This window comes from Bombina bombina, chromosome 6, assembly GCF_027579735.1.
Source record: "Bombina bombina isolate aBomBom1 chromosome 6, aBomBom1.pri, whole genome shotgun sequence".
Lineage (NCBI taxonomy): Eukaryota > Metazoa > Chordata > Amphibia > Anura > Bombinatoridae > Bombina > Bombina bombina.
This window is the reverse complement of record NC_069504.1, coordinates 1,078,420,766-1,078,434,757: the sequence shown is the minus strand read 5'-3', so window position 1 is coordinate 1,078,434,757 and position 13,992 is coordinate 1,078,420,766. Positions and strand designations below refer to the sequence as shown.

At 35.3% G+C, this 13,992-nt stretch overlaps 1 protein-coding gene across 1 annotated transcript in view; it reads left to right on the top strand.

Annotated features, from left to right (window-relative positions):
• The window catches only part of LOC128664205 (solute carrier family 23 member 1), a 232,604-nt gene that overhangs the window by 179,136 nt on the left and 39,476 nt on the right, over positions 1-13,992 (top strand). The window contains exon 3 of the mRNA XM_053718979.1: positions 7,569-7,726. Within this exon, the coding sequence (XP_053574954.1) occupies positions 7,569-7,726 (158 nt within the window). The remainder of the gene's footprint in view (positions 1-7,568; positions 7,727-13,992) is intronic.

Sequence of the window (13,992 nt, the reverse complement as noted above, 5' to 3'; positions counted from 1 at the left end):
TGACATCTATTAAATAACATATCAGCATGCTAGTCGCTAACTTTAGATTTGTCTTTACATTTTAGTTTTTATAAAAAATATTTTAGGATTCTTTCCGTTTGCAGTCCGACTCCTCCACTCCACCACTTCCTTATTCTTCAGTAGTGACGTAGCGAGCGGTCCCACACGTTCTCTACATCTGTCAAAAGCTTGTGAACTAGATTAACAAGAAACTGCGCATGCGTATGTGCACCCGAATCGCGCATGTGTAAAAAATTTTGTTCGCGTAAGTGAAACATAGTATTCAATGAATGAATACATACATTCATTGAATCCTATGCGATCGTGTGCATCGTTAGCATTTTGGAACGACTCTCACCGTTTTATATTCCCTCTTTTAATCATAATATATAGAATTAAATAATTTTAAAATGTAAGATACGGTAATCATACTAATATTTATAAGATTGTATCTGTAAAAGAAATATTATTAACAATTATATGATGGATTCGATCAAATAGTTTGATTACTTGCCAAATTACAAGTTTTAATATTCAGTGCAGGGCATATTCCATATTGGGAAACATGATTACAGCAGAGTTATTAAAATCTTCCTGTAACTTACTTGTAGAGTAACGATATGTATCCAATTAATAAGCAGGAAGCGGAATACGCATGCGTGTCTCATGAACGAGAATGAGAGATATATGATGCTCTTGAGGGAGTAACGCATGCGCATAACTTAGTGATAACATTGCGAGAAAGGAGCTGAACGACCCGGGGGGAAAACGGACATTGGAGTATTGAATCTTACATTACTGGCAATTAATGTAACAAAGATGGCGGAAAAAGAAAGTGTAACGGGGGATGAATAAAAGGTAAAATAATGACTGTAGGAATGAGATGTATGCAAAATGATGAATCAATGTCAACATCATTTCTAATCAGCTGCAGAACGGCGTGAGCGACTCACCCAAACTTGACCTTCACTTTAAACAACATTCTAATTTACTTTTATCATCAATTTTGCTTTATTCTCTTGTTGTTCTTAGTTGAAAGCTAACCCTAGGTAGGCTTATATGCTAATTTCTTAGCCTTTGAAGGTTGCCTCTGTATTTAACAGTTTTTCACAGCTAGAGGGCGTTAGTTCATGTGTTTCATATAGATAATATTGTGCTCATGCACGTGAAGTTATTTAAAATTCCGCACTAATTGCCTGAAATGCAAGTCTGTCAAAAGATCTGAGATAAGGAGGCAGTCAGCAGAAGCTTAGATACAAGGTAATTATAAAGGTAAAAAGTATATTTTTATAACAGTGTTGGTTATGCAAAACTGAGGTATGGTAAATAAAGGTATTTATCTTTTTAAACAATAACATTTTTGGTGTTTATTATCCCTTTAAGTACTGGTTATAGAAAAACGATGTTAACAAGAAACTAACAAAGAAATTACATTCCTTCAACTAGCCAAAAAAAAACAAACAACCAAAAATGCTATTTTATATAGAAAAATACATCTAAAGGAGCTTATTATTGTGTGTGTGTGTATATATATATATATATATATATATATATATATATATATATATATATATATATATATATATATGTGTGTGTGTGTGTTTTTATTCCCTACAGCAGGTATAACAAGTCTCCAGAAACTCATTAAAGGACCAGTCAACACATTAGATTTGCATAATCAACAAATGCAAGATAACAAGACAATGCAATAGCACTTAGTCTGAATTTAGTACATTTTTTTTTATAACAAATTTCAAAGTTATGTATATTTTCACTCCCCTTGTACCATGTGATAGCAATCAGCCAATCACAAATGCATATACGTATAGTCTGTGAATTCTTGCACATTCTCAGTAGGATCTGGTGACTCAAAAATTGTAAATATAAAAGACTGTGCACATTTTTTTTAATGGAAGTAAATTTAAAAGTTGTTTAAAAAGTTGTTTAAAATTACATGCTGTATCTGAATCATGAAAATTTAATTTAACCTGAGTGTCCCTTTAAGGGAAAACCAATGTTACAGTGCACTATCCCTTTAAGCACAATTTAAATTAGAGCATAATGTTCCTTAAAGCGCCATAAACTTATCTTATAAACAAGTTATATTGCTATGATAGGTTCATACACACTTACACATTGCATGATACCAAGCAAGTACTGGTATATAACCATAAATATTTGTTACTTTAGTGTTTCATAATATGTCATTTTGTTGCCCTTTACATTCCTTCATATAACATCATATAGTAAAAGTGTTTAAATTCCTTTTTATAACAATGTATAGACGTTTACTTAGACAGTTAAATGATTAACATATTATGCAAGGTAAACTAATGTATATTTGACTAGGCACTGGGGCAGCAATAAGATTATTCTTTAGGATTATGTATTTTCTAAGGAAGGTTTTGTGGAGATGAATACTTACTTTGAAGAAGTAAACTCTATTAATACTTCTCTTTTTTATATATAAGCAATGATTATGGGATGTGAGAAAAAGGAATATTCCTATCCATCAATGTTGCCATTTTTAAGGGACATTAAAGGCACAGTGTAATGTATTTTTTCTCTCTCTCTCTCTCTCTCTCTCTCTCTCTCTCTCTCTCTCTCTCTCTCTCTCTCTCTCTCTCTCTCTCTCTCTCTCTCTCTCTCTCTCTCCTTTAATGTGTTCACAATGATCTATTTTATCTGCTAGAATATATTAAGGGCTAGATTACGAGTGTCGTGATATCGTTAGCATGAGAAGCATAAAAGTGATTGTAAGATAGCTGTGTTCATTACGCAGAAATCCATATTACAAGTGCCGCGCTGTTAAAATGAGAGATTTCGTTTTCGTGAAATTGTTGTAATTTACACTCTCCATGTTTTCTATGGGTAGCGTTGAGCAGTATTGTGCACTCGTATTACAAGATGAAAGTAAATGTGGTTGCTCAAACGCAATCACATTTACAGCACAAACTTTTAAAGAGTTTGTCTGGAGGAAACAGTTGCACCAAACTACACTATTAACCCCTAAACTGCCACACACCCCACCGCAAAGTAACCCACTACACTTTTAACCCCCCCTCCCCACACCGCAAAGTAACCCACTACACTTTTAACCCCCCTCCCCACACCTCAAAGTAACCCACTACGCCAGGGCTCAACAAACCCAGGAGCCTGGAAGCCACTGGCTCCTAGATTTTTACCCCTGGCTCCTACATTTTTGGGTTATTCTCCGTATATCTATATACAAATCCAACTGTCTGGCTCCTAAAAATATGCTTGGCTCCTAATTTTTAAACAGATTTGTCAAACACTGCACTACACTATTACCCCTAATTAGTGTATATTTTTAAAAATACATTAAATTCACAAAGTAAATGATCAAATAATGTGTTAATAATGTGTTCTCAATATAGTACTGGGTTAATTTAATTTTCAAATAACTTTTTGTTAGTTTTTTTGCATTTTCCATATTGTACATAACTTTTTCGGAATTGGGGTTGTAGAATAGGCATAACTCCTTTTTTTATTTTTGGTGATTTGTTTATTTTTGTTAAGGCAGTTTTTTTTTTGTTAAGGCAAGGTTTATTTTAAATTTTCAGGTAAGTTTTTACTTATTTATTTTTTAAAGGTAATTTTTAGTTAAAGGGACATTATACACTCATTTTTTTCTTTGCATAAATGTTTTGTAGATAATCTATTTATATAGCCCATAAAGTTTTTTTTTTTTTAAATTAATGTATAGTTTTGCTTATTTTTAAATAACATTGCTCTGATTTTCAGACTCCTAACCAAGCCCCAAAGTTTTATGTGAATACGCTCGACTACCTACTCCAGCTTGCTCCTGTTTGTGTAAAGGGTCTTTTCATATGCAAAAGAAGGGGGAGGGGGGGGGGAGTGTCTTATTTGTCACTTGCAGTGGGCTTTCCAGCTACCTTTTCAACAGAGCCAAACTGACAGCTTCTAAGTAAGTTTTTAAACAGTTTTATACTGGATTTTTATATCAGTATCTGTGCATATTATTCTTTATAGTAGTGTCTATTACATGCAGTTATATGAAAATGAGTGTATACTGTCCCTTTAAGTTAGATAAAGTTAGTCTGTTTTGGGGTTACTTAAGGGGTGTTAGGTTAAGGAGCTTAGATGTTAGTGGGCTACTTTGTAGTGGGGTTGTGGCAGTTTAGGAGTTAATAGTGTAGAGGGGTAGTTCGCGATGCGGGGTGTGGTGGTTTAGGGTTTAATAGTGTAGAGGGGTAGTTCGCTATGTAGTGGTTTAGGAGTTATTAGAGTAGGGTGCTTATGGCGATTTGGGTTAGCGCACGAGTGGGGGTGTTTTTCTCCCCCGTTTTTCTTCAATTAAAGTCAATGGGAAGAGTACGTTAACACGATCACAAAATTCTAAGTTCTGCTCTTTGTGCGAGTTGGGTTAGCGCTTAAGCAATAACCATTTACTGTCAACTTGTAATAAGAGTGCTACCCCACTTGCACAAGAGTATACGTAAAGCAGTGTTGGCATGTGAGCTTTCAGAGGGGTGGGGTGACAGACACTAAAATGTTCAACTGGGAAGTCTTTATTCAATCTGTTCCTATTCCTTTAGGATTCTGCCCTTTCTACATGTTGCACAATGATTGTGTGATATGTCTAAGAACAAAATCACACCTCTCCCTTACTGGTCACATCAAAATAATAAGACAAGCATTCTCAGCGAGTGTTTATCTGGAGTGCAAACAAAAAAATGTGCATTTTGCGAATAAAAATGGGTTTGAATCATGTATATATTTTGTATGCAGTAAGCAAATGTTAAAAAAGACTAATTTCTCTTTAAGAAAATGTATAGTACTAAAGTAGGTTGATTAAATTAGGAAATTTTGAGAAAGGCTACCTCATACGATTAGTGGAGACGGCTCATATTAGAACCAGGAAGTTACATAGGGATGGACTTTTATGGAATAAAGATAAGAAAAGTGATTTAAAAAAAGATAGAAACTAATCTTTTTTTTATTATACAATAAAATGTAAAAGTTAAACAAATTGGTGACATTTGAAATAAACATAGGAAAATACTATTGCATGAAAACCCTTTTCAAAGAAGGTTTAGATAAAAAAAAATTATAAAAAACAGATGTTGTTTTTTAAAAGTAAATAAGTTCTCAGTTAAAAATGTGCTAAATAGAAATATAGAAGCATAGAATATAGTTTGAAGACCGATAAGAACAGTAGCCGCTGACTAGGCCCTACAAGTTTTCCTACATTTCCTATAAAGTGTGAGTTCATGTAGGTAGGATAGCCTTATGCTTATCCCAGGCATTCTTGACATTCCTCACAGTATTTTTGCTTACTACCTCTAATGGAAGTTTATTCCATGAATAAGCTATTCTTTCTGTGAAGGAAAAAGGAATGCTTTCACAAATTGTTCCTGATAGGGGCGTAACTACAGGGTCCGAAAGGTCATAATTTAGACTGGGCCCACACATCTAGAGGGTCCATCGGGCCCAATCAGTAGAGGCGTTGTTACAGCGGGCCTGGTGGGTCTTAGACTCCACCCGCATCCTGTCTGGTGCCTCAGTTTTCCCCTCCCTGCAATACAGGGCTCACAGTGTATATAAAGAGTATGGATTTCCATTAACAAAAATAGTGGCAAGGTTTCGAAGATGGCAACCACATTGTTGTTTTACAGAAAGACCTGCCACCATATTTATACAGAAAGGCAGTGCAAGTGCATATCCTGGTGTTGACTAACCTGTGGAGAAAGATGACTCACAGTCGCATAGAATCTTATGTGGTTTTTCAGCTTAGCCTCATGGTATTGCAAACAGCCAGAGAGGGAGCTATTGAAATGGGGGCCCCCGACAGCTTTTGCCCTGTGGTCCAGTGAGGTGTAGTTATGCTCCTGACTACTGAACCTCCTACCCTTTAACACAAGCTCATGATACCTTGTTCTGGTGTTGTGTTTTTGTGAAAAATAGAATATAAAACTGACATATAAAAATACCAATGTAGAAACAGCTGTTAAATACGTGATGCTATTCCTGCACCACAATATTAAGAGTTTGTTATTTTAATTTCAATAGCCTCATTGTAAAGCTAAAAACTCAAGCTCAACAACCCAGGTTTTATTTTGCGGTAAGACTTTTGAATTTGTACTTTGAACGTTGGCAGAGGGTGTTCTGTTATCTGTGTTCTGGGATTAATTTATAAAGTGTTGGCAATGACACATAACATGGGTACTGATGCAGAGCTATTTGATTTAATTGTTTTTTTTTTTTTTTTACAAGAATCAATATGTTCAGATAAGCTCTTGTTGTAAAAAAAAAAAAAAAAAGTATTTTTCAGATTTTGCTCACAAACTATAGGTAATAAGTTAGGTATTTTATCTTTTCTTATGGCTGGTAAGTGTCAAGTCCAATAAGTAACATTCTTAAAAACTAATGCGGGACAGGTAACTTTTGTACTGTAGAACACCACCATAAAGTTCTGATGTTTTGGACAAACAAAAAGGTTTTAAAAACTGTAAGAAAGAGTCTGGCTTTCTGTTTTACGTAAATTAAAGGGACAGTAAACTCCTTGTAATTTTAAAACATTTTTCTGCAATCTTCCAGTAGTTTAAATCATCAGAATCTGAACATTTATTAGAATATATTAATACCTTGTTTGCTACAATTGCTTTTTATTAGTCAAACTATGCCCATAGAGTTGCCATCTGTCTGGGAATGACTCGGACCGTTCAGGTTTCCATTTGTGTGTCTGGGTTTGAAACTGAGTCAGGCCCGAACATGCAGATGTCTGGGTTTGGTGGGAAACAGCCCCAGCCAAAAACATGGCATTGTGCATTTGCAACATACTGCACATGCCTACAGTTATGTCTCTCTTGTGTGTGTCTTTGTGTGTGTGTGTGAGAGTGTTTGTGTCTTTTTGGTTTTCAGTGTGTTTTTGTGTGAGTGCCTGTGTGTGTTAGTGTCTTTGTGCATGTGCTTCGGAGTTTGTGTGGGAGTGTGCCTGTGTGAGAGTGTGTGTATCTTTGTGTTTGTCAGTCTGTTTTTGTGTGAGTGTCTGTGCGTGAAAGAGTGAGTATATTAGTGTGTGTGTGAGTATTAGTGTCTTTTTGTGTGTGTGAGAATGTGAATATCTATGTGCGAGTTTGTGTTTATGTGCTATTATACATAATGTATCTAAAAAAAAATTGCTGATCAGGTTTAGCCTGAATTCAAGGTAACACTGAAGCCCTATACGCCCATCACTTTCTATATTTGGAGGAGCCAATTTGGACTCATTGTGTTAACAACATTGCATTGTTTGACTTCAGCAGAAATGATTCGATAACAAACTGATATGTGGCAAGATTAGGCTTGTGACCCTGACGTGCTCTTTCAGTATTTAGGACTGGAAAATTTGCAGACAAATTACAGACAAAGGGCACAAAATAAATAATGAAAGTATAACACAAAGTTGTTTAATGTATCATTAGGCATTTTATATTAGTCTCAAAGTGTTAACTGCTCCTTTAACTTTCACTATGATACAGTAGCTCTACTCTTATGTTATAATAAACATCTGTTTATTGATTGTCTCTTTCCTTATTTTATAGCATTACCTAACTGCACTCGGAGGTATTGTTGCCATCCCCTTGATCTTGTCCAAGGAACTCTGTCTGACGTACGACCCTCTAACCCAGAGTCACCTGATTAGTACCATCTTCTTTGTCTCTGGCATCTGCACCCTACTACAGGTCTTGTTTGGTGTCAGGTAAAGTCCTTTGTCCTTTTTGTGTATATAAAAAAAGGTACAAGCTGACCATATTCTGCACAGTCTTTTTATATGCATACTTTCTGAGACCCCAGATCCTTCTGAGCCTGTGCAAGCTGGCCTTCCCTGGGCCTCGTGCTTTGTGAGGGTATGAGAACGTGCAATGTCTATTCTATATTTAATTTATGAAGAAGTGTGTATAGTATCAGGATTTGTAATATATAGTGCTATTCTTTATATAGGACATACTGACTGTTGAAACAGAGGTGGGCCATACAGGGGGCAGAGCATACAGGTAAAGGGGAGTAAGGGGACTGGGTTAAGGGGCCCCACAGATTTGTCTTGCCTAGATAGCCACAAATGTTAATGGTGGGCCTGTGTGCAAAAGTTGACAGTGTATACATATATAAATTTGTTATTGGCTGATGGCTGTCACATGATACAGAGGGGGTCAGCAAATTGAAATTTGTCAGAAAAAATAACTACTGCTCATTTAAAATTCAGAGAAAGCATTTGTAAATTATTAATTTATTTATATACATGAAACACTTGCTGGTTATGCAGTTCTACTGTCTTTTAAAAAGATGTTGGAAAAAATACAATTTTGTTAAAATATAACTGGAGAGAAGATAATCTGAAAAGATCCTAATAGTTTATTTAAAGGGGGAAGTCTAGTCAAAATAAACGTTCATGATTCAGATAGTGCATGCACTTTTAAACAACTTTGCAATTTACTTTTATCATCAAATTTGCTTTGCTCTCTTGGTATTCATTATTGAAAGCTTAAACCTATGTAGGCTTATATGATAATGTCTAAGCCCTTGAAGGTCACCTCTTATTTCAGTGCATTTTGACAGTTTTTTTTACAGCTTGACAGCGCTAGTTCATGTGTGTCATATAGATAACATTGTGCTCACCACCATGGAGTTACCTAGGAGTCAGCACTGATTGGCTAAAATACAAGTCTGTCAAAAAAGCGGAGATAAGGGGGCAGTCTGCAGAGGTTTAGATACAAGGTAATCCGAGATAAAAAGTGTATTAATATAACTGTGCTGGTTATGCAAACTGGGGAAAGGGTAATAAAGGAATTATCTATCTTTATAAAAAATAAAACTTCTGGAGTAGTCTATCCCTTTAACTTTGCATAGTTAGATGTATATACTTTTTACTAAAAGAGAGCAATGTAGAGGTAAGTGTAATTTTTCAATTCTGTTTTAGAAAATGTTCAAGTCAATAAAAAATAAAATGTACGATTCAGAGTTCCATTGTAAAATTATCTGATTGGGCTATATTATTTTAAGAAACAAAACCATACCAAATTAAATGAATTGGCAACTGTGATAAATTCTTACATTAAAGAAAATAAAAGTTTAATTTCAAATGCACTGCATGCACAAGTGGTGGTTTTGTGCGCACCCAGCCTATTACCATACACCTGACAGAAAAATGATCAATCAGGCTTTCCAAAGGGGCATTTTTCCCCCCAAAAAATTAGCATAATGCAAAAATAAAAGCTTCTTATTGAAATTGAAATGCACTACTGTATTTGTATTTCCATTTAAATGGATATTAAATATGTTAAATCAAAGTAAGCATAATAAGAAAACAGCAAACAACTTGTTTTCTTTCAAAATGAACCCTTAAAAGCCTTACAAATTATCAGAGTGGCCGCAGCGACTCCCATCAGCAAAATAAGAGAGCTAATATGCTGGCAACTTGGGTTGCATCCTGCCTTTTCTGAGCACGGGCAAATCTGACTTTGTTTATGTAAATTTAACTTAATAGTAAATCGGCTCATGTCACTCTAGAATTTAAGAGTTTCTCTTCCTGTAAAATAGATCTAGTGAACAAGGTAAACTCACGCTGAAAAGGGGAAATTACTTAGAGACTTAAAAGTGCAAAAAGAAAATGCTCAAATATATAAGCTAATATGAGAAGAGCATTTTTGCATGATCACAATCCAAAATGGATTTGGCCGCTAGAATCTAACAGCTGCAAATGAGATTTTACTTGAAAAGCTCCCAAAAACATGTCTTGGTTTGTTAAAGGGTCATTAAATACAGTAGAATTGCATAATCAACAAATGCATAAGAGAAATATAACACAACAGCACTAATTCTGAATTTTAAATGAGTAGAAGATTTTTTTCAAAAATGACCTCTGTTTCCCATCCCCCTGTACCATGTGACAGCCATCAGACAATCACAAACGTATATACATATATACTGTGAACCCTTGTACATGCTCAGTAGGAGTTGGTGCATAAGAAAGTGTGCATATAAAAAGATTGAACACACTTTGATAATAAATGAAAATTGGAAATTTATTTAAAACTGTATTCTCTTTCTGAATCATGAAAGTTTAATTTTGACTTTAGTGTCCCTTTAAGTAAATATTGGGATCAAAACTGTGAATCTAACTAAAACTGACATATACAATGGTTCCATTACAGCTGTTTTAATTAACTCCATTGTACAGTGTGTAATGCAAATCATCATTTACATGTGTGAAATTATTCTGTCGTAACTGATAGATAACTGATAAATAATCTGCATACCATTTTGCATATGGGCATGATGGGTATACTGGTATTTGTGTTCATTCATTATATTGACACATAGGGGCCTATCTATCAAGCTGCTTGTGAGCTGCTGGTGCAATGCTGAATACGGAGAGCGTATTGCTCTCCGCATTCAGCGAGGTCTGGCGGACCTGATCCGCACTGTCGGATCAGGTCCGCCATACTTTGATAAATAGGGGCCTTTATATTTAAAAAAAAAAAAAAAAAGGTTTTTATTTTCTAATTACAGTCATTGATTAAAGGGACTGTAAATTCAAAATTAGACTTTCATGATTCAGATAGAGCATGCAATGTTAAACAACTTTGCTATTGACTTTTATCTAATTTGATTTGTTCTCTTGGCTGATTCAATCAGCCAATAGGATTGAGCTTGCATTCTATTGGCTGATTGGAACAGCCAATAGAATGCAAGCTCAATCCCATTGGCTGATTGGGTCAGCCAATAGGATTGAAGCTCAATCCTATTGGCTGATTGCATCAGCCAATAGGATTTATTTTACCCTTTAATTCTAAAATTCTATCAGCCAATCGGAATTCAAGGGATGCCATTTTGGATGAACCTTCAGTGTACGGCTGGGACCGTATGAAGAGGATGCTCCGCGCTGGATCTCTTGAAAATGGACCCGCACCGCGCCAGAAGGATGAAGATAGAAGGATGCCGTCTGGATGAAGACTTCTGCCCGCCTTGATGATGACTTCTTGTCGCTTGGATGAAGACTTCTCCTGGCTTCGTTGAGGACTTCTTGACGCTTGGATGAAGACTTCTACTGGCTGGATGAGGATGGATGTCCGGTCTTCAAAAACTGTAAGTGAATCTTTGGGGGTTAGTGTTAGTTTTTTTTTTTAAGGGTTTATTGGGTGGGTTTTATTTTTAGCTTAGGGTTTTGGGCAATGTAAAAGAGCTAAATGCAATGCCCATCCAAATGCTCTTTTCAGGGCAATGGGGAGCTTAGGTTTATTTAGATAGGATTTTATTTGGAGGGTTGGTTGTGTGGGTGTAAAAGAGCTGATTTCTTTGGGGCAATGCCCCTTTAAGGGCTATTGGCAGTTTAGTGTAGGCTAGGTTTTTTTTTTATTTTGGGGGGCTTTTTTATTTTGAAAGGGCTATTAGATTAGGAGTAATTTGTTTTTTATTTTTGATAATTTATTTTTTTATTTTGTGTAATTTAGTGTTTATTATTTTTTGTAATTTAGGTAAATTTATTTTTTTAATTTAATTTATTTAGTTTTATTGTAATGTTAGGTGTTAGTGTAAGACAGGTTAGGTTTTATTTTACAGGTAAATTTGAATTTATTTTAACTAGGTAGCTAGTAAATAGTTAAAGGGCCACTAAACCAAAAATCTTTCTTTCATGATTCAGATAGAGAATAGAAATTTAAACAACATTACAATTTACTTCCATTATTTATTTTGCTTAATTTTTTAAATATCCTTATTTGAAGAAAAAGCAATGCACATGGTGAGCCAATCACATGATGCTTCTATGTGCAGCAACCAATCAGCAGCTAGTGAGCATATTTAGATATGCTTTTCATCAAAGAATATCAAGAGAATAAAACCAATTAGATAATATAAGTAAATTAGAAAGATGTTTAACATTGCATTCTCTTTCTAAATCATAATGTGGGTGGCATGTCCCTTTAATAACTATTTACTAACTAGTCTACCTAGTTAAAATAAATACAAACTTAGCTGTAAAATAAAAATAAAACCTAAGATAGCTACATTGTAACTATTAGTTATTTTGTAGCTAGCTTAGGTTTTACTTTATAGGTAGGTATTTAGTTTTAAATAGGAGTTATTATATAATAATAGTTATTAATAGTAGGTTTTATTTAGATTTATTTTAATTATATTAAAGTTAGGGGTGTTAGGGTTACGTTGGGGTTAGGGTTAGACTTAGGTTTAGGGGTTAATATATTTATTTAGTGTTAGTGATGTGGGAGGCCAGAGGTTTAGAGGTTAATAACTTTAGTATAGTGGCAGCGGCAACGTTGGGGGCGGCAGATTAGGGGTTAATAAATTTATGCAGGTGGCGGCGACATTGGGGGCGGCAGATTAGGGGTTAATAAGTGTAATGTAGGTGTCGGCGATGTCGAGGGTGGCAGATTAGGGGTATTTAGACTCTGGGTTTATGTTAGGGTGTTAGGTGTAAACATACATTTTCTTTCTCCATAGACATCAATGGGGCTGCGTTACGGAGCTTTACGCTCCGTCATTGCAGGTGTTAGGCTTTTTTTTAGCCGGCTCTCCCCATTGATGTCTATGGGGAAATCAAGCACAAGCAGGTCAAAGCAGCTCAAAGCAGCGCTGGTATTTGTGTGCAGTATGGAGCTCAACGCTGCCATATCGCCTGCAAACGCTGGGTTTTTGCAAACCTGTAATAGCAGCGCTATTAAAGGTGAGCGGTGGAAATAACTTGCAAGTTATTACGAGCCACTCATAATGCAAAACTCGTAATCTGGCTGTCTAATAGTTACATGCTCTAATTTGTTATAGCATCTACCCTGCACTACTGTGTCTTTTATTCCTGCAAAGGTGTTAAACACACAGTAGAAGTACTGATTTGGATCAGTAGAGCAGTTTTGCTTCCCAATGCTACAAACAGACTACTCATTGTACAACAGGAAACAGCAGATAGACTTAACACAATTGTCACCGTCCATTATGTTTTGTTATTATGTAATATTTTACTGAGTCAATATTATCCATAGTCAACGACATTATACAAATTCAGTGTCAAGTTTAAGGATGAGAATGAGAAATATTTTAACACAAATAAGTTACCCATTTCATAATAGTCAGATCTGTTAACCCCTTTCACAGACCATGTGCTTATTATTCCCATTGACATTTGGTCTTTAGCTATAATTTATTATACAAAGTACATTGTGTGGTTAAAATTAATGACTTTTGAATACTTGGGTGGAATTCAGGATTTGGGAAAAAGTAACAAACATCTAGCAAAAAATCCATGTGATCCAGTCATTTGAAAGAGCAATGCCTGCAGCATTTAGTAGCAAGAAATAAATAATCAGTTTATAATAAACCTGTTTTAAAGGGGTCCGCAAGCTACTTACATTTCTAAACATATTGAGATTGTAAAATGTTTAAAGGGACATGAAACCCAAAAACGCTATTTCAGAATTCAGATTCAGATTCAGAGTATACCATTTTAAACATATTTAAACATATTTCTAATATACTTCTATTATCTAATTTGCTTTGTTCTCTTGGTATCCTTTGTTGAAAATTCTCAGCTTATGTCCCTACTTTTCAAGAAAGGGAACCAAGAGAATAAAGAAAATGTGATAAGTGAAGGAAATTAGAAAGTTGTCTAAAATTCTATCTGAATCATGAAAGATTTATTTTTGAATTTCATGTCCCTTTAAAAAGCACTTAATTTTACAGCGGTAATACGAGCAGTGGCGTCACTAGGGTTGGTGTCACCCAGTGCGGTAAGTTATGGTGTCACCCCCCCCCCCAGAAAGCAAACACACACAAACACAAAAACACAGGCACAGACACATATAAACACTCAGACACACTTAAACACAAACACTCAGAAACATACTCAGACACGCACACAAAAACACACACACAAAAACACTCAGACACGCACACAAACACACACACAAAAACACTCAGACACGCACACAAAAACACTCAGGCACGCACACAAAA